Source organism: Megalobrama amblycephala, linkage group LG14 (genome assembly GCF_018812025.1).
Source record: "Megalobrama amblycephala isolate DHTTF-2021 linkage group LG14, ASM1881202v1, whole genome shotgun sequence".
Lineage (NCBI taxonomy): Eukaryota > Metazoa > Chordata > Actinopteri > Cypriniformes > Xenocyprididae > Megalobrama > Megalobrama amblycephala.
The window spans coordinates 41,163,085-41,183,241 of NC_063057.1; the positions used below are offsets into that span (position 1 = coordinate 41,163,085).

The 20,157-nt window shown below is 37.9% G+C and overlaps 1 protein-coding gene across 1 annotated transcript; it reads right to left on the bottom strand.

Annotated features, from left to right (window-relative positions):
• Positions 1 to 677: 677 nt before the first annotated feature.
• LOC125246148 (gastrula zinc finger protein XlCGF57.1-like) lies at positions 678 to 8,686 on the bottom strand. The gene is made up of 3 exons (XM_048157018.1): positions 8,368 to 8,686; positions 5,258 to 5,432; positions 678 to 2,319 (listed from the first exon to the last, which is right to left on the bottom strand). The coding sequence occupies exons 2-3, from the start codon at positions 5,379 to 5,381 to the stop codon at positions 1,181 to 1,183; spliced, it is 1,263 nt and encodes a 420-aa protein (XP_048012975.1). The 5' UTR covers positions 5,382 to 5,432; positions 8,368 to 8,686; the 3' UTR covers positions 678 to 1,180.
• Between the last annotated feature and the right edge of the window lie 11,471 nt (positions 8,687 to 20,157).

A 20,157-nucleotide genomic window follows, 5' to 3' on the forward strand; every position in this document is an offset into this window, starting at 1 on the left:
TCAGTAAAGCCGGTTCCCTGATTACCGCTAAATCGCCATCACCTGCTTTCAAACGGAGTGCCATTTAATAGCCAGAGCCGTAGTTCACTGATAAGCCACGTTCATATCGCAGATGAATCGCCTTCGATAAAGAACGCGATATTTGCGTGGCTTATCAGTGAACTACGGCTCTGTCTATTAAATGCCGCACCATTTGAAAGCAGGTGATGGCGATTTAGCGGTAATCAGGGAACCGGCTTTACTGACGAAATGCGCGTGAGAATCGCATGCGATATATCGCCCAGCCCTAGCCAGTGGTTATTCTGTAGGCAAACATTAGAGCCTTGAATTGGATGCGAGCAGCTATTGGCAGCCAGTGCAGACTGATGAAGAGAGGTGTGACTTGCCCTCTCTTCGGTTCGTTAAAGACCAGTCTTGCTGCAGCATTTTGGATCAGTAGCAGAGGCTTGACAGTGCATGCTGGAAGGCCAGCCAAGAGAGCATTACAATAGTCCAGTCTGGATAGAACAAGAGCTTGGACAAGAATTTGTGTGGAATGCTCCGATAGGAAGGGTCTAATCTTCCTAATGTACAAGGCAAATCAGATTAATATCCTACAGAATTAACTGAAAAGAAAAATTTATTTTCGACTGAAGAAAGAAAGACATGAACATCTTGGATGACATGGGGGGGGGGAGTAAATTATCAGTAAATTATCAGGAAAAGTTTATTTAAAAGTGGACTAATCCTTTAAATGGCATTAGTTTAATAATACTGGGTTAACTAAAATGGGAAGAAAAATAAATTTCAAGGTTTCCCATTAATTCAGTGAGATTTTTTTCAAGATAAGAAAAGTAACACAAAACAGTAAACTACAATCAAATCTACGCATAAATAAAATCAGATATCATGAGGTACCAAAAGATTCCCACCTGTAATCACTATGATCAGATGCTTTCACAAACACTTTTTGTTTCATTGGGTTTATTTTGTTATTGAAAGAAATGTGCAGAACATTTTTACATGTTCATCTAAATGCCACTTGGGAGCTTATGTGAACCTCAAGGTTGCTTTATTTCTGCAAGTCTTTCCAGTGTGATGGCACATGAAAGGCCACTCTCTGGTGTGTTATTACATGATTTCTGAGGTGATTCTTGTCTGTGAAACTCATTCCACACTGATGACATATAAAACAGCACTCTCATACATGAACCCTGATGTGGTACTTGAGGGTTACTTTATATCTGAAAGTCTCTTCACAGTGACCACATTTAAACGGTTTCTCTCCAGAGTGAATTCTCATGTGCCTGTCAAGGTTTCCTTTATGATTGAAACTTATTCCACATTGTTGGCAGGTGAAAGACTTCTCTACAGTGTGAATTTTCATGTGGTCTTCAAAGTGTCCTTTTTCATTGAAACTCTTTCCACACTGAAGGCACATAAAGGGTTTCTCTCCAGTGTGAATTCTCAAGTGGACTTTAAAGTGTCCTTTTTCATTGAAACTCTTTCCACAGTGAGGGCATGTATAAGGCTCTTCTCTAGTGTGAATGCTCATGTGCTTTTTAAGGCTTCCTTTCAGAGTGAAACCTTTTCCACACTGTTGGCAGGTGAAAAGGCTCTCTGCAGTGTGAATTCTCATGTGAGCATTAAGGTTTCCTTTTCGGTTGAAACTTTTTTCACACTTTTGGCAAGTGTAAAGCTTCTCTCCAGTGTGAACTACCATGTGGACTTCAAGGTTTCCATGTTGAGTGAATCTCTTTCCACACTGAAGGCATGTGAAAGGCTTCTCTCCAATGTGAATTCTCATATGCCTGTTAAGACTTCCTTTCTGAGTGAAACTCTTTCCACACTGTTGGCAGATGAAATGGCTTTCTCCAGTGTGAATTCTCAGGTGTTCTTTAAAGTGTCCTTTTTGAAAGAAACTCTTTCCACACTGAGTGCACATGTAGGGTTTCTCTCCAGTGTGATCTTTCATGTGGACTTTAAGGTTTACACGCTGATCAAAACCCTTTCCACACTGAGGGCATGTGTAAGGTTTCTCTCCAGTGTGAATTTTCATGTGCCTGTTAAGGTTTTTTTTCAGAGTGAAACTTATTTCACACTGATGGCAGGTGAAACATTTCTCTCCAGTGTGAACTCTCATGTGGTCTTTAAGGTTTCCTTTTCTGTTGAAACTCTTTCCACACTGTTGGCAAATGAAGTGACTTCTAGTTCCTGTCTTCTGAACTATTTTTTGTGAGGAAGTATTTTCCCCAGTTATGAGACCATGATGACGTTTATGTTGATCTTCCTCTTCCATTTCATTTAGTACTTCAGTCTCCTCTTTAAGTGCCATTAGGTCTAAAAATAAGACAAAAAATTAAAATAAATAAAAGTTAACCGCACTTTAATGGCACAAAGCAACAGACATCAAAACATTTGACACGTAAAGCATAAAAACCCACTTATAATTAGATCCTGCACCCACTAAGCTACTGAAAGGTGTTACATAAAGGCAGGAACACACCAAGCTGACGTCAACAAACTAGTGGCGATGAAAGCAGACTGCGGGGTTGGCTCACATCGGCAGCGTCTGGGTCCAACGTTGGCCTGAAACACCAAACCGATGCTTGATGGCCAAGTAGCATGTCCGTTCTGCACCTGCGTAAGATGAAATGCCTTTCCGTACCAGCAGGTGGCAGTAGCTGAACAGCCATTCAAAATGATCACGATGGCCCGACAAGTTCCGACATGCCGAATCGCCCGAAAAAATCCGACAAGGACCAACTTCAGCTGACGGTGCAGAACACACCGAGAAAACTAAGGCTTCTCAATATCGCAAAATCTTTAAAACATGGGAGCTAAACACTTTTTTTTTTAAAAGCCTAGTTTGACCCAGAAGATCTGGTTAATTATAGACTGATCTCAGTCCACTATTTGTTACATCTTCTATGGCAAGGGTGATCAACCCTGTTTCTGGAGGGCACTGGCCGACCTCCAAAAATTTCGGATGGACGGGGCACAGTGACCACAAATCAACATCCGCAAACTCCTTTTTCAAGGACAGATTGGACGCTTTCTGAAAATCAGGACTACCTATATGAGAGTTTGAAAGCAGCTGCCTATCAGCCAACACCCCACCGAATTAAATCAAAAGCCTTGACTTGGCTTTCTGATCAACAATTACGAATGAAACAGTTACTGATTTCAAAAACAAAACAAATTATGATTACAATTGAAGCTACCTTTGTTTACAATGTTTCGAAAAACTCACAGCAAATACTGCAAAGTCCAACATAGATATTGAGAGATGCATCACCGTCTTCTTTATATTTCCATGTTAAGCATGCAAGATGCTTATTTAATGATTTAATAAATTACTGCATGTAATACTTAATGTGTTTAATAATGTATGGCATGAATGCTAGATCCCATAATGCCTGATTTCACCAGTAGATTTAAATAAACTGCATTACTCGATATGCACTTTTTAATATTTCGAATGAATGCCAGCAATGGCATTTTGAAATATTTTAAATCAAAAGAATATTACAACACAAAAGGCAATAACATTTAATTATTATATTGTAAAAACATACATAGTAATAACTAATCATTTAAAGGTCCCGTTCTTCGTGATCCCATGTTTCAAACTTTAGTTAGTGTGTAATGTTGTTGTTAGAGTATAAATAAAATCTGTAAAATTTTAAAGCTCAAAGTTCAATGCCAAGCGAGATATTTTATTTAACAGAAGTCGCCTACATCGAACGGCCAGTTTGGACTACATCCCTCTACTTCCTTCTTTAATGACGTCACTAAAACAGTTTTTTGACTAACCTCCGCCCACAGGAATACGCAAGAGTTGCGTTTGTAGAGTGTGTTTGTCGCCATGTCGTCGAAACGCTGTTATTTTCATCCCGCAGTCCAATCACCGGGTCTGATTCCGGCTCAGATTGATAGGGTAAAATTAAAGACATGTTTACAATAACACTGAGCGCGTGCATCTCCACGTTATGGTAAGAGGCGTGACCTTTCCGGGTAAGAGGCGTGACCTTTCCGGGTAAGATGCGCTAAACTGCTGTCGAATCACAACACAGGAACCGCTGGCACAATCAGAACTCGTTACGTATTTCTGAAGGAGGGACTTCATAGAACAAGGAAGTCATCAGCCCGTTTTTATGACAGTGGAAACAGCGGTATACAGATAAGTAAATTATGTGAAAAATACTGTGTTTTTTTACACGCGAAACATGAACACATGTTATATTGCACACTATAAACACAATCAAAGCTTCAAAAAAACCACGAAAAACGGGACCTTTAAAACACTTAAAATGTATACTATGGAATCAGTGGCATTATGCAGGCATCTGTGTCTAACACATTTATGTATTTTTAGCAAAGTAGATTTTTTTGGCATCATTGCCTTATGCAATAAATAAACACGATTCAAAGAAATTTCCAATTAAACATGATTTATTTGTGATATAGTGCAAGAATATGGATTCATACTGTAATAAAATGCATATTTCTATGCAAAACATACAAAAGATGTTTTTTATATTTTATATTCCGTGTTCAAAGTTAAGCTCAATCAACAGCATTTGTAGCAACATTGTTTTATAAAATAATAATAAAAAAAAAAAAATCCTTTAAAAATAAAATTCTTGGTTACAGTTTGGCAAATACAATGTAAGTGAATGGAATCAAATTTTGGAGGCTATAGTTTCAACCATAAAACACTGAACTGGACTTGATCCAAAAAGCAACAGTATGAACACAAAGAGGTCTGAGACCACATTACTATTTAAGTGGACCAAAACTGATCTGAGTTCTCCATCAGGGTTCAGCTCTTGCTCCACTTCAGGGGGTCTCAGTTCAAAGTGGACTCAGTGTGAAAACACTGCCCTCGTTTATAACATTACTGGAAGAGCTCATCTAATAAGAGCTGCACATTCTGACTACTAATGTTGAGTTCACTTTTGTATTCACATCCTTTTCTGTAAATGTAAAATATGATGTTTTTGTTGTATATATCTGAATAATCTCATCTAAGATGTGTTTGGTTGAGTTTTTCCAAAGCGCTTCAGTTTACTGGTGTTCATCCATTCTTCAGCTTCAGCTCAACCGGCAATGCCTGACATTACTGAATAAGATTGAATTGTTTTAAACAATCATATTAAATTTTAACTCTTTCCCTGCCAGTACTTTATCTTTTTTTTTTCCCAGCCAGTGCCAGCACTTTTGTTCATTTTCACCATTGGACATTTTAGTAAGAAGCTTTGAGAATGAAACCAACCTGTTTGTTCATCAGTTTCTTCTTGTTTCACTCTGAATTCTTTTTCAATCTTCACATCTTCATTCTCCTCTTTAATAAACTCAATCTTTATGTCTTCACTCTCCACTTTAATAAACGCCATCATTATAATAGTGGATCTCAGTCGCTTCCCCAGGAGTTTTTCTGTGTGTTTGTCCTGTTTAAGAAGAGAATAATTAACAGAAAGAAAAATGAATCCAAAGTAAATATCTGGCTGTCTCAATCAGCTCTAGTTCAGTAGTTCAGTGCACTGTTGAGAGAGTCAAAGTGAGAGTTAATGGACTTAAATGATCTGATTTACAAAAAAAAACAACCTCAAAACTTGCAAAAAAAATTTAATAACTATGAATGCAATGAGTGATTTGCAGAATGCAAATCATACAAACTTTTTGTTATGATTTACGTTTGATTTTTATTGATTTGTAGAATATATGTAATACTACACTGTCATAAAAACATTTGCTATTGATTTGGTTTGTAAAAGTTGTCATTATAGTGTTTGTTCTCGTTCATTTACACTGTTTTGAGCAGCAGGTGACGTCAGCATGAGGCGCTTTGTGTGCTTCGAACACCTGAATCAGCTGACCATACTGATTGAAAAAAACGATGGACTCTGCCTTTGAAATACAGAATAACTAACAAGGTTACAGAAATTTCATTCAAATTATTACAAAAATTTCACCCTGTCAAAGTTTTTTTAAATGGTTTAAGTCAGATATAGACAAGTTGTTCTTTCTGTGGCGCCCATGATGAAACTGCTCTTCTGGGATTCTGGGATAATGATGAAACTGCTCTTCTGGGATTGTCCTCACACAGCTATGTTGGGTTGAATTTCATCATTTTATTAACTGCAATGTTCTTCTGGGGTTTTCTTTGTTTTTTACAGCTGTACTGTTTGGCTTTTTTAAAGCTACAATTCATAATTTGCTTTTTTTCGACAGATGTGCTTTTTTAGATGTAGAGGTGAATTGCTCTCATAGCTAGCATAAAATAACTGAAATTTACCATAATGACCATAGCAAAGCGAGAATGAAATTTCAGCAAAGTAAACTCCATAACTGTATGGATTAAGCGAACAAGTGCGCTACTGTTACCTAATTACCCAATGAATCATTGAAATGTCTCACCTGTCCAGCAGAAAAAAGCCGTCTCTGGGTCTGTTTTAAACCTGTTCAAAACACAGAGTTCACATCACCTTTCAAAAGCCCTGCTGATATTTATTCTTGTTTTCGCACGCACCCGGTTTTGCTGTAGTCAACAGTTGTCAATGATGATTGTCGTTTCTAACTTTCTTTATTGCCATCAAAATTAGAAGTTTAATTGCATTCCAGCTGAAAGATCCGCCACCAGCAGCATCCGCACACACGATATAGCTTACTAGCCGGGACTCCTCCTTTATGTTCACAGTAATTTATGAGATTTGTTGTATTTTTAAGCCAACGTCATACTGATTTCAAAGTTAAAGGTTCAGTAGTTTGAATATACATTGAACCAAACACTATAATAACATCTTAGTTGATAATTCAATATACTTTATTTTTGACAAAACATCCCATGTTTCGGTAGTGACTGTAATGTGTCGGCAGCGACCACATAACATTACAGAATATTAACTCGCATACTAAAACACTAATGATTTGCGTAATTGTACTAAAATTTTATTTCTCCCAAATAAACGATTGTGTTCCCTATTGTCACTACCAAAACAACAATGTCACTACCGAAACAATAGTGACAATTTACAATTTAGTGACAAATTAGTGACAAATAGCTCAAAGATGATGAAGATGCACATGGTTATCTAGCACAGTTCTGAACAGTTGTACACACAAAAAAACTACATTTTATGGAATTACAGTCAAAAAAGTTTGCTTAATTGCAGAAATAAAGGTGTTTGGTAGTGATATTCCTTAAAGTTACACACAGATTTTCAGACTTTTGAACACATTTAACTCAAAATGATGGTACCTATCTACTATGAAAGAGAGGTTATGAGAGGGGGGTTATATTTCCGGATCAAAAATGTAAAGTGTGTCTCAGACAATGGACTAAAACATGCACTGTTTCGGTAGTGACATGAAAATGTGGGACACATTTTTAAATAAATAAAATATAATATAAATAATTTTTAACTTCACTTTTTTAAAAAAATCAAAAATATATATTTTAAAAAGGGGTTAGGGTTCGGTACGGCCACCTCCCAATTAAAAGTACCCAATAAATGATTATATGTATATTAAGCTAACTGATATTTTTAATATTATTGTGGGATTCAACAGATAATAGATGGATCTTGGTAAACATCTAAAATTTGAATACTTAATAGCTTTTTAAATGTGTTTTTTGGTTGTTGGACAGCAGTTTGCACCAAATCAGTAGAATGGCCCTTATACAAAAGCTAAATTTACTTTATTATTAATCTATTATTGGTCCTTGCAAAATCACAAAATTCACATTCACCAGTAAATTCACTCAAATCCTTTATTCATTGTTTTTAGAAGTAACGTACATCCAGAACATTTCATCAAGTTCCTAAAACAACTTGTTTTAACTTTTTTATTTCACTAAAGTTTTTTGTTGTTTTTCTTGTTTATGTATATATATATATATGACTATGTGAACATGCAAATGTTTTTATAAATGATCAATTGCTTTCATTATTTTATTGTACGTAACTTTCGCATTTTTACAGTTTACTTGTTTCTGATACCTTGACAATAATAATAATAAATAGAATAAATATATAATTATTATTATAATTATAATAAAAAAAGTATCACTGAATCATTTTTCGAAGCAATTGATTCAATTGATTCAGAGTTTTAAAAAACTGAGTTTCTCTCATCACTTCTTTCCAGTACCTGAATTCGTGTTTATGATAAACTGATTCACGTTACATAGAGCGACATGAGACGCTGCTTCCGTTAACCATTACTCCCAAAATAACTTTAATTAATGTTAAATAAAAATAAAGCATTGCAAAGTTACTTTCAATAATGTTTAATTTATTGTACACAGCTTGTAAAAAAACGAATGGATTGACCGAACAGTTTGCATTGATTTAAACACTTTAAATGCGTAAAAGCACAAACCTTTCTTCAGCATGCAGAAGAGCGGCGCAGCCTTAAGACGTCACAACACCACACCAAAATAAAAGCCCCACTCACACGCTGCTGTCAGTATGCTGGATAATTCAAAGAAAAATGATAAACTACCAATGAAAGAGTGTGATATTCTGTCCAGTAGACAAAACTGCAATGTTTGGGTGCAGAAACCATTTATACCATATATTACAGTTCTAATATGCAATTCCCTTCCAGCATTTTCACAAAATTTTCCTGGCCCCCAGAATATTTTAAGTGAATATCTGAACATACAATATATCAAAAGAGAGAACAGACCCTCTGCTTAAAAAATAAATAAATAAATAAATTTATTCTAGCTTCATGCATTCTTTTTGATCATCACTTGAATGTGGGTAAGTTTCATTTAAAAAAGCAACATTTGAGTGAGAAAGTCATGGTTTTTTCAAAAATTAATGCTGTGTCCTAATTTGCATTCTATCCTAAGTATTCAAAATTATAATTATTATGTCCCAAATCGTAGTATGTTGAATGCCATTTGTGTCAGGTCAATGTATTAGATCTAAGCATTAGGTCTTAAGGTGACAGCAGCCTAAAATCAAACAACAAAAGATGTTAAATAAATGTATACATGTCAAATAAACCTACTGTACCTGAAAAAATGTAGTTTATTTAATTTGTATCTCTATGTATTTGTCCTACTGTTGGTAGCACACAAAGTTTCAGTGAATTTTGTGTCCTGTCCATCCTGTCCCGTATCCCACCATGAGAAATCTGGTCACCCGATGTTATCCACATTATATCTCATCTGAAACAGCATTGTGAACTTTTAAATTCATCATTATATTCAAGTTGTGAAAGACTCATGACTGGCAGATCAATGTGCGACTACATTACTCTCTGTCACAGGATTTTAACTGTGACAAGATGATTGACAGGGCAGTTTAAACAGTGACAGGAGTGATACAGCGTCGGCTAAAGACGATGAATTATGTCCCAAAGCTTGTCTATTCTTCTGCTACACACTCAAAAGTATGTACTTATTCTTCACAAAAACAGTACATACTTTTAGGGCATAGTATAATTTGGCGCATTGGGATGTAGCATATGTCTGGATCGGATTCAATTGTGCTCATACTTTCACTGATCAAGAGTTTACAGTATGATCACATGATCTGGGTTTATATATTCCACATTTATTAATAAAGTGACATTTATCAATCTTACAACAAATGACATTTTTTATTGAATGATATAATTTAATCACTCCAACTGAAGGTCATTTTAATAGTAATAATAAAATGATTGATGTGACACTACAATAAGAACTGAATTACTGATGTCCATCAACACAAATACAGAAACTTGAGAAAAGCACACACACACACACACACACTGATCTCACTGTCTATCTGAGGATTCATTACACACATTTATTCTTCATGTTATTTCACTGACAGAAGTTCAGCTGTAGTATTAATGTAATGAAGAGAAAATAAGAGACTCTATAACATCTCACTGTTACTGATTCATCATGAGCTCAAAGCATTATGGGTAGAATCTCTCTACAGTCTATTCTGATTCATCAACACAGTTTCACTGATCCATTAAACTGAAACATAAACCCAGGATAGAGCGGTTGAGTGAATGTGGTCTGGACTGTGTGGATGAGGCTCATTGTGTCTCCAGAGACGCTGTAGAAGGACAGAGTTCCTGCACTGTGATCCACATACACTCCTATTCTCCTGATGATGGACTTTACTGGGAGTTTAGTCTGTATGTTATTGTGTCTGAATGAGTATCTGGAGGAAGTGCAGATCAAACTCCAGGACTGATCATTATATCCAAACACACACTCTTTACCCCGTCCCTTCCTGCTGATGCTCTTACATGACACTGATATAAACACATCTCCACTCCACTCAATCTCCCAGTAACAGCGTCCACACACACTCTCTCTACACAACACCTGACGACACACATCAAATCTGTCTGGATGATCAGGATACGGCTGATCTGTGTTAGTGCCAGTAATCACTCTGTTCTTCTCAGACAGACGGAGGCGTTTATTCACTGTGTTCAGATCCAGATTGAGCTGATGGGAATCTGATGGAGAGAAAACACAGGAATTATGAATCTGATCTTTTAATGTTTCTGAACTCTTCATGTTCAATATATCATCAGTGTCTCAGTACAGTTTATCAGATATCCTGTGAAAAATCATCATTTACATCAGTGGATCTCAACCTTTTTTAGGCTGGTCTAATCAGTCTTCCCTGAATATTAATGTTGTTATTATTCTGTGTTTATTATAATTTAAGGCCTGTTATTATATTTACACCATTCAAATGTTGGAGTCAGTATGATTTTCTATTAAAAGAAACTGATGCTTTACAGTATTTCACAATTGCTAAAACACATTTCTTGAAACCATCACTCGTTTTCTCAAAACATTAAATACAAATCCAATCTTCAAACTAATTTCACAAAACCTCTGACTCTTATGGCAAAATCAAACAAAGCTTTCAGATCATACACACATTAAACAATATATAAACACTACAGATCATTCATTAGACATTACATTAAAAAATGGAAAACACAACATCCAGAACATGAGGTTACAGAAAAAATGTATATTGAAACACAGTAAACACATTTTGCCATTACATAAAATGCATAGAAATCACAAGTAATGTGAGTTTAAAGTATACTGTATGTACTGCAAGTAGAGTATTATATTCAATATTATATAGTATTGAATGTCTGTATATACAGTACTTACATACTGCAAACATTCAGCAGTCTAAATGCAAATGACTAAAAGGTCAAAGAAAACTCTAAATGAAAAGCATGATACAGTAAACACACACACACAAACACACACACACAGACAAACACACACACACAAACACACACACACAAACACACACACACACACACACAAACACACACACACACACAAACACACACACACACACACACAAACACACACACACAGACAAACACACAGACACACACACACACACAAACACACACACACACACACACACACACACACACACACACAGACAAACACACACACACACACACACACACACACACACACACACAAAAACAAAGTTCAGAGTCAGTGAGAGATTCATTCTGCTTCAGCATCACGTCTTCATGTTGGGTCCGGCCTAAATCAAGTCAAGTCACCTTTATTTCAATTGCAATTTATACTACACAGATACTAGTCTAGTTTAGTCTAGTATAGTATAGTATAGTCTAGTCTAGTCTAGTCTAGTATAGTCAAAGCAGCTTTACAGTGATAACAGGTACATGATGATCAGTAATGCAAAGAGGGTTCATTTTGGCTGTACAGCTCTAAAAGAAAATAGTGTCATTGTTCAGCTGAAGTCAGTTCAGTGTTGATTCACTTACATTGTAAAGATCCATCAGTTATTATGTAAATTACTGTAATTATTTTCCTCTATAAAGCAGTTCTGCAGAAAACAGTGATGTCATCATCTAGGCTAGCTTAGTTCAGTTCTCATCCTATAATGTCAGTATTGTCGGATCAATAATATTGTTGAATATTATTGAATATTGTTGAGGACATTTTCCACATCACAGGCAATGTCGTCTCTTGCCAGGCAAAGGGAAAAACCTGTGCCGGATCCAGCCTTGACAGCCTTGTCTTGCTCTTTCTCCTCATCGTCCTCTTACACATACTCTTCCTCCTCTACTTTTCAGATTGTTTCCATCTATTGTTGGTATCATCATTCAGCACCTGTGTCACCTGTGCACTCTGAACTGACCTATATTTTATACAGCTGATTTGATCACATCGTTAGAAATAAGTGTGAATAATTTTGAGTCATTGTGTTTAAAGGATGACAACTGTGCTGTAACTTTTGCCACATGTATTTACCATTTTGCAACACAGTGCAAAATGTGTTTTAGTGAGTAAGAATGTGTTTAGAGTTTTGCAAAAAGAGTGGATGAGATTTGCAAACAGTGTCTTAACTACCTGAACTTGTTTAAGGTTTTGCCTACAAAGTGACTGATTCGACAAATGGGTTTAGGCCACTGAGCATTGGGTTCAGAGAATGGGGTTTAGTGTTTTAGCAATTGTGAAATACTGTAATTCAGCAAGAGTCCATTAAATTAATTCAACAATAAATGTAATAATTTGATTTACAAGTTTTTAAGCATTGTAGGTCTATTGTATTGTTGGTGATATTAGACTTTGGCTATCTGTTTCCCCAAAGATTAAAGAGTTACAACTTGTTACAAAATCCTGTTTAGGATAAAATCATAGTTGAAATTGTCAACTAAGTTTCTTACTTTCCTGAAACTCTTAAAAAGCTTTTTTTCCTACTGTGATTTTACCTCTAAATCTTGGGTGAATGTTTTTAATTGTCTTTCAGTGAAAAATAAATTAAAAATAAAAATAAACATATTTATTTATTAGTTTTAGAAGATATTCTGTTTTTGAAAAATATATTGAGTCCTCAGTTTAGTGCTGCCCTGATTCACATCTCACAAGTCACAAGTTCACTACATTTCAAGTCTTGTTTTTTTTTTTTGGGGATGTTAGTAAGCATGATATAAACCCTATTCGGACAGTAATTGTTTCTCATGTGGACATCTGTAAAAATAAATTTGCATGGTACCTTGGGATGCACCGATACTGATACTAGTATCGGTATCGGGCCTGATATCAAGCTCATGTACTTGTACTCATACTCGTAAAAATACCCCCGATACCAAAGACTGATACCTCATGTGACAAAACTGTACGAATTTAGAGGTAGCGCGGCCGCCATTATGGGGTGAAAATACTAACTGGACCATAGAATCCTTCACATCTTCCACACCGAAAATCAGTGAATTTCACTACCAAATCAGAAGCGCAACAGAACAGTTTTTTAAATTAAGTCACCAGTAAATTGTATGGCTCCTACAGTAAATGTTGTATTGTCTTATATATGTTTATTTTACCAGTTGTGGAATACAACCATTCATCCATCCGAGGTAACATAGTTAGCCTACTTTATTGAGTATTTCCATTTTATGCAACTTTACACATTTATTAATAGTAAATTAATCATTAATAAATTTAAGATCATCATGTTTGCAGCGAACAGTATATTTCAGACCTTGTGGAGTATTAATATCTAGGTCTGAATTGAAATATATATATATATATATATATATATATATATATATATATATATATATATATATATATATAGTACGTACAAACATAATGATCTTATAATACATGATGCATTGCTGTCTCCGTTATCGCATAATTCACACTTTTGGACACTTTTGCTTGAATAGACATTAGACAACGCTGCCCACACAGTCGGTTGCATGAATGTCTGCTGTGAATAAAATGGAACATGCTTGGAATAATGAGAATAAATTAATATTTAATGTTACAATATCCTGTTTATTATTTGATTATTTAAAATCTCCTGTTTAAAAGCACTATGACAGATGGCAATATAGTTAAATTGGTTTTGTCTTGCATTTTATCTCAAATTGTCATTTTAAAAATGGGGAATCTAGCAGAAATAAGTTAATTCTGCCTCTCATTTACAGGTAAGCATGAAGCTGATTGGTTTATATTTTTAATGTAATATAATAATCTACATATTTTAAAAGGTAGGCTAATGCACACCTGTTACTGCCAGAATAACGCAGAGATGTGGATTTGGATGGCAATTAAATTACCACATGATTTTGGTGTTTGTCAAAAAAAATAGTAGTTATTTCAGCTGGGGATTTTTAATCGGGTGCGGGGGCAATAAAACCACAGACTACCCCATGTAAATGGTGAACGTACCTTGTGTCCCCCTGAGAAACAATTACCGTCCAAGTAGGGCTATAGTTATGCTCTCTGTCCTACTTTGTAAATGTGGAAAATGTGCAATAAAATGATAAAAAAATAAACAAAAAACAGTAAAGACATTTAGGGTACGTTTTCACAATGTACTAAATACGGAAACGTTTTTTCTTTGTACAGATGACAACGTTATCAAATTTATCGCCGTTCACACGGATCCACGAAAATGACCAAAACGTTGTATTACGCATACCAGACAATTAAGGTGGACAGACTAAACATGCAATACGCATGTGAAGGACGTCACCGTTTTCACAGATTCGCGTTTTTTGTTCAATTTCTGACGGACTCGATCCGTGCACTTGTGCTACTGACAACAGGACAAATGCATTTGAAATGTTCACTTTGAGTAGAATGTTGTTATAATGTTACAGATCATTTTCTTTTGTAAGTAATTACAAGTTTCATCTTGTAAATCTTTGGCATATACAAATGCCACTCAAGAACACCTCAACACCCCCTATTGAAGATATTGCTTCCATTGACCCCCCACCCTCTCTGCACGAAGAACATGACCACACTTTGAGTTTTTCTGCTTGTTTTCTTAGTGACTTACATTGTAGGAAGTCGTTCCTGGTTCTAGGAACAATGTTGGTGAAAGTGACTGTGGAAATCAACAGACATGAAGAGTGTGATTATCATGTCAAGAGAAAATGATCCCTGCATCCATTCCTAAGACATTTCTAATATGATCTTCTATATGATATGAGATGATGGAGGATCATTTCTGAGAGCAGATGAATCTCCAGGACTTTACCTCTGTCAGAGATCTTCTTCAGCTCCTCTTTGCAGAAATCCTCCAGTTTGTCTCTCAGCTGATGGACAGTTTCTCTCACAACAGCAAAAGAGGAGAGAGAACTGAAGGGTTCGTCATTTACGTCTGTAGATTTAGGAGGAGCTGAGAGAGACTGGAAACTCTACAGAAAACAGAAATCAAAGCTCATCACCTCCACACTTCAGCCAATAACCTTCACTACTGTCAGATTTGAGCAGCTCTTGTTGATCTTTAGTAACTCTCCTCAATCCAGCACTTTCACAGGATCAGATTCATTCTTCTCATGTTCATTATATCATGTTAGAGCTGTAAGATCTAGAGTTTGACACTTACACTATATGTGAACTTTCTAGGAAAACACTTGATGATCAAATATCCATCAATAACATAAATGTAACGGATCAAGAGCATCAATGGAGTCACATGGCAGGGTTGAGTAGATTTGATCAGGAAAAGCAGTTCAAAGGCAACGAGTAGATTGACCATTATTTATAACTTTTTGGCAGTTAGTGGCTCTGAAATTCACAAGCTCAGTTTTTGTGGTTTAAATACACTGAAGCATCCCTAATATACAGCCTCACTTCCTGTTTGAGGACTTCACTGTCAAATTAATTAATGTGTTACTGAAAATTATTATACAAGGTTTCAGCAGGTTTGAAGATTATCTGATTTTTATTACTCAAAATTTGTAGTATAAGTCAAAGTTTGTAAAAATATAAGAGATGATGGAAAATCTAGCTGAGGGAAACTGAAACTAAAAATAGTTTAAGTATTAATTAAATTTTGAACTGTTTTCTGGAATCTCAATATATCTTTCAGGAAAATGTTTCCTAAGAGATTTCCAGAGCTGAACTGCATTTGTAAGTGAGTTTCTTTCAAAATAAGAAGATCAGATGAGAGTCTGACTGATGATTATATAATAACCGAACACACAGATCAACACTTCAGTCAACGGCTCATTCTGCTCTCATGAAATGTTTCTCTGTGAGTCTCTTGCTCAAGTCCACTATGATCCTGTTCTTCTAGATCTCTGTTACCTGCAGGAAATGGATGTGATCCTGTGTGTGTGAAAGCTGCTCCAGCTCAGCGTCTTTCCTCCTCAGATCATTGATCTCCTGCTCCAGTCGCTCCAGTCGTCCTTCAGCTCGACTCACTGCAGTCTTTTCCTGATCTCTGATCCGCTGTGTGGCCTCAGAGCGGCTTCTCTCAATGGAGCGGATGAGCTCAGTGAAGATCCTCTCACTGTCCTCCACTGCTGTCTGTGCAGAGCGCTGTTAGGACACACATCACAATCACACAGTGGCTTCAGTGAGTCCTGACTGAGACTTCTCAAACTTCTCTTCTTCTCCAGACTCACCTTATGAGACTCCACAGCCTCTCTCAGCTGCTGAAGATCTTTCTCTCTCTGCTGGATCCTCTGCTGGAACGACCTCTGCGTCTCCTTCAGCTGGTGCTAAAGGACAAACCAATGACAGGAGAAACATCACATAAATCATCAAGTAAACAGATATGAATCCAGTATCAGTGAAGTGCTGAAATTGAGGGTTAAAAATCTTTCATGATAAGGTTATAGGTTCATTCATAAGTGTCAGCATTATTTCATCAATGTCTAGTTTTATATGGATAGTTCACCCAGAAATTTAATTTTTTGTCTTTTCATGTCTTTTCAAACTTGTTTCTCTTTCAGAAAACAAATGAATATATTCTGAATAATCTCTCACCCAAATCAAATATGGTGACAAGTCAATAACATCAAACCTCAGTGGCTCATGCATGCCACCTTATTTGATTTTTCTAATTGCTTCAGAAGACTAAGGCAGCATCCAAAATCGCACACTCTCTTGAATATATAATTTCTCTGTGATCAATAAAAAAGTATGTTCTATATAGTTGTCATGATCCTTGTCTATGGTCCTTGTATATCCTCTGTTTGTGCACCTCATGTTCACCTGCTGCTCCCCTTGTTTGTTACCATGGACAATCATTGTTAACTCATTATCTTGTTAAGCTTGTTTGTACCTGTGTATAAGTAGTCCCTGTGATTCACTTATTCCCTGTGAAGTTTTGTCTAGCGTTACAGCTGCAACTCTGAGCGTTTTTCTGTTTCCTGTTTTCTTGTGTATTACCTTGGACTGCTTATCATCATCGTGTTTGTTTGTTGCCTGCCCTATTGAATCTCTGCCTGTTTATTGGATTACTCTGCCTTGTCTGCTGCCTGCCCTGACCCATTGCCTGTCCCCATTTATGATTCATCTCTGCCTTGGGCATTGTTATTGCTGGTGTTTGACCCTTGCCTGTACGATTACGATTATCTTAATAAATCCTGCATTTAGATCCTCAGTCTTCGTGTCCCTGTGCAGTTCATAACAGAAAACTTTGCCGCCATGGATGTAGCAGGTGGTTATCAAGACCCGGTGAGCATTCTTTGTTCTATCTCTCAAAATGGCTGCCCCATAGAGGAATATGTGGAGTACTTGGTAGCTTGCTGCCATCTTGCACCATTGGATGAGGTAATGATTATGACAACTGATGCCAGAGGGAGGTCCCAGCTGGACCCTGGCACAGTATTTGGACTTTGCCCTGCTGCTGTGTGGTTCTTCCTTCACTGTGGTGAGGTGGAGGAGGACCCGTTGCCTAAATACTTTTTGGGGAGGGGCAACACTCACCAAGATCCAGTGGCCATGGAGCTTGGCCCATTACAGTCACCAGCATGGCCAGTTCAGAGGAGCGCTAGCCCTGTGTTATATGTACCTTCCCGTCCTGTAGTTCCTGCATCAGAGCCTGTTCACAACATGGCTGCCACTTCAGAGCCAGTTCGCACCATGTCAGAGTCTCCAATCAGGATGGCCACCATTCCTGAGCCCAGTCAAGTCACAGTTGATCTATGTGAGTCAAGTCACAGTTGATTTTCGTGAGCCAAGTAAAGTCACAGTTGATCTTTGTGAATCCTGTCAAGTCACAGCTGATCTTTGTGAATCCAGTCCAGTCTCCGCTGACATTCCAAAGTCTCATCCCGTCATGGCCATCAAGCCTGTGTCTACGGACAAGATGGCCGCTCTGCCAGTGTCTACGGACAAGATGGCCGTTCCTCCTGAGCCTTCCGACAAGATGGCTGCCATGCCTGAGCCCTCAGCCAAGATGGCTACCATGCCTGAGCCCCCAGAGATTGCAGCGCTGGCAATTATGGCCACAGCCATCTGGTGTGTGTGGGCTGCACACACATTGGTTCCAGCCCATGAGACTGCTCCAGAGTCTGCTCCAGGTCATGAGTCTGCTCCAGTCCTTGAATCCACCCCAGAGCCTACTCCAGTCCTTGAATCGCTCCAGCCCATGAATCTGCTCCAGAGCCCGTTCCAGTCCTTGAATCTGCTCCAGAGCCCACTCCAGTCCACCTCAGTCCATGAGTCCACTCTAGAGTTCGCTGCTGTCCCAGAGCCCAGCCTTGTGAACCCTGAGTTCCCTGTCTGCCTTGATATGACCACGGAGGTCGTCCCTGAGTTCCCTGTCTGAACTAATACAACTACAGAGGTCGTCCCTGAGTCCCGTCAGCCCTGATGTGACCACGAGGGTGGTAGCTGAGTTTCCTGTCTGCCTCAATACGACCAGGTCACTGGAGGTCACTCTGGTTTTAGCTAGTCAGCTGTGTTGGCCTCTAGATTCATCTGCTCCGCCGTGGGGGTCTTCAAGCCTGGCTGCACTGCTGTGGTGGTCATCTGCTCCGCCGTGGGGGTCTTCAAGCCTGTCTACACTGCCGTGGTGGTCGTCTGCTCCGCCGTGGGGGTCTTTAAGCCTTTCTCCCTGGCCACCTACTCAGCCTGCACCACCCTGGCCGCTTGCTCCGCCCTGGCCACCTGCTAAGCTTCTGTTGGCAGGCCCTCTTCCACTCCATGTACCTGGCCCTCCACTCCGCCCCCTCGTTTACCTCCGCCCTGCCTCTCTGGATTTGTTAGGAGCATTTGGCATGACATAGCTCCTTAGGAGGGGAGCTATGTCATGATCCTTGTCTGTGTTCCCTGTATCTCCTCTGTTTGTGCACCTCATGTTCCCCTGCTGCTCCTTGTTTGTTACCATGGACAATCATTGGACCACACCCCCTTGTTAACTTGTTAAGCTTGTTTGTACCTGTGTATAAGTAGTCCCTGTGTTTCACTCATTCCCTGCAAAGTTTTGTCTAGCGTTACAGCTGCAACTCTAAGCATTTTTCCCTGTTTTCTTGTGTATTACCTTGGACTGCTTATGTTTGTTTTGCTGCCTGCCCTGTTGATTCTCTGCCCATTTACTGGATTACTCTGCCTTGTCTGCTGCCTGCCCTGACCCATTGCCTGTCCCCATTTACGATTTATCTCTGCCTTGGACATTGTTATTGCTGGTGTTTGACCCTTGCCTGTACGACTACGATTATCTTAATAAATCCTGCATTTAGATCCTCAACCTTCGTGTCCTTGTGCAGTTCGTAACAATAGTATGGTTGTAATCTGGACATACTTCATTGACCATGTTGTCATTATCATGTGATCTAACAGTGTCAGTTGCATCACTTCACTGCCATTCACAACCACAAATCTCCAATGGCTTCATGGGAATCACACTTCAGAATCTCAGTAGTAGTTGGTAATCTGGGAACTTTTTGTCTACTTTTATGAGTTTTGTGAATTAGGACATACTACTATTGTCACATACTGTTTTTGAGCTACTATTACAGTAGGGAAGTATGCGATTTCAGATGCAGCCTTAGATTAACCACCTTTGAGTTGTATGGATTTCTTTTATGCTACCTAATGTCCTTTTTGTTCATTTTGAACTACTGGTTTAAAGGGGTTCTGTTATTTATTTATTTTTTTTTTTAATCTTTCTTTAGTGTGTAATGTTGCTGCTGAGTTTGAAAAAGGTCTGCAAATTTACTAAGTCACTTCAAAGGTACAATTGCTGAACTCCCTGACAAACCTCCATTGCAGTTTTCTTCCGGGAACGAACACGTCACAATTCTTTTCTTTTTTTTAAATTCTTTATTTTAAAATGGACAATGCACATTAATTAAAATGAACACTCAAGTCCATCATGTAAATGTGCCAGATTTAGCCGTACAGGCATGTTTTCATCTATGGTCCCTGAGAGGTTGATG

Bases quoted from the DNA above. Each gene is read 5' to 3' on its own strand.
- LOC125246148 (XM_048157018.1), bottom strand. From the start codon at position 5,381: ATGATGGCGTTTATTAAAGTGGAGAGTGAAGACATAAAGATTGAGTTT. The intron at 2,320-5,257 runs GTTGGTTTCATT...TCTTATTTTTAG, and splicing joins AGAAACTGATGAACAAACAG to ACCTAATGGCACTTAAAGAG.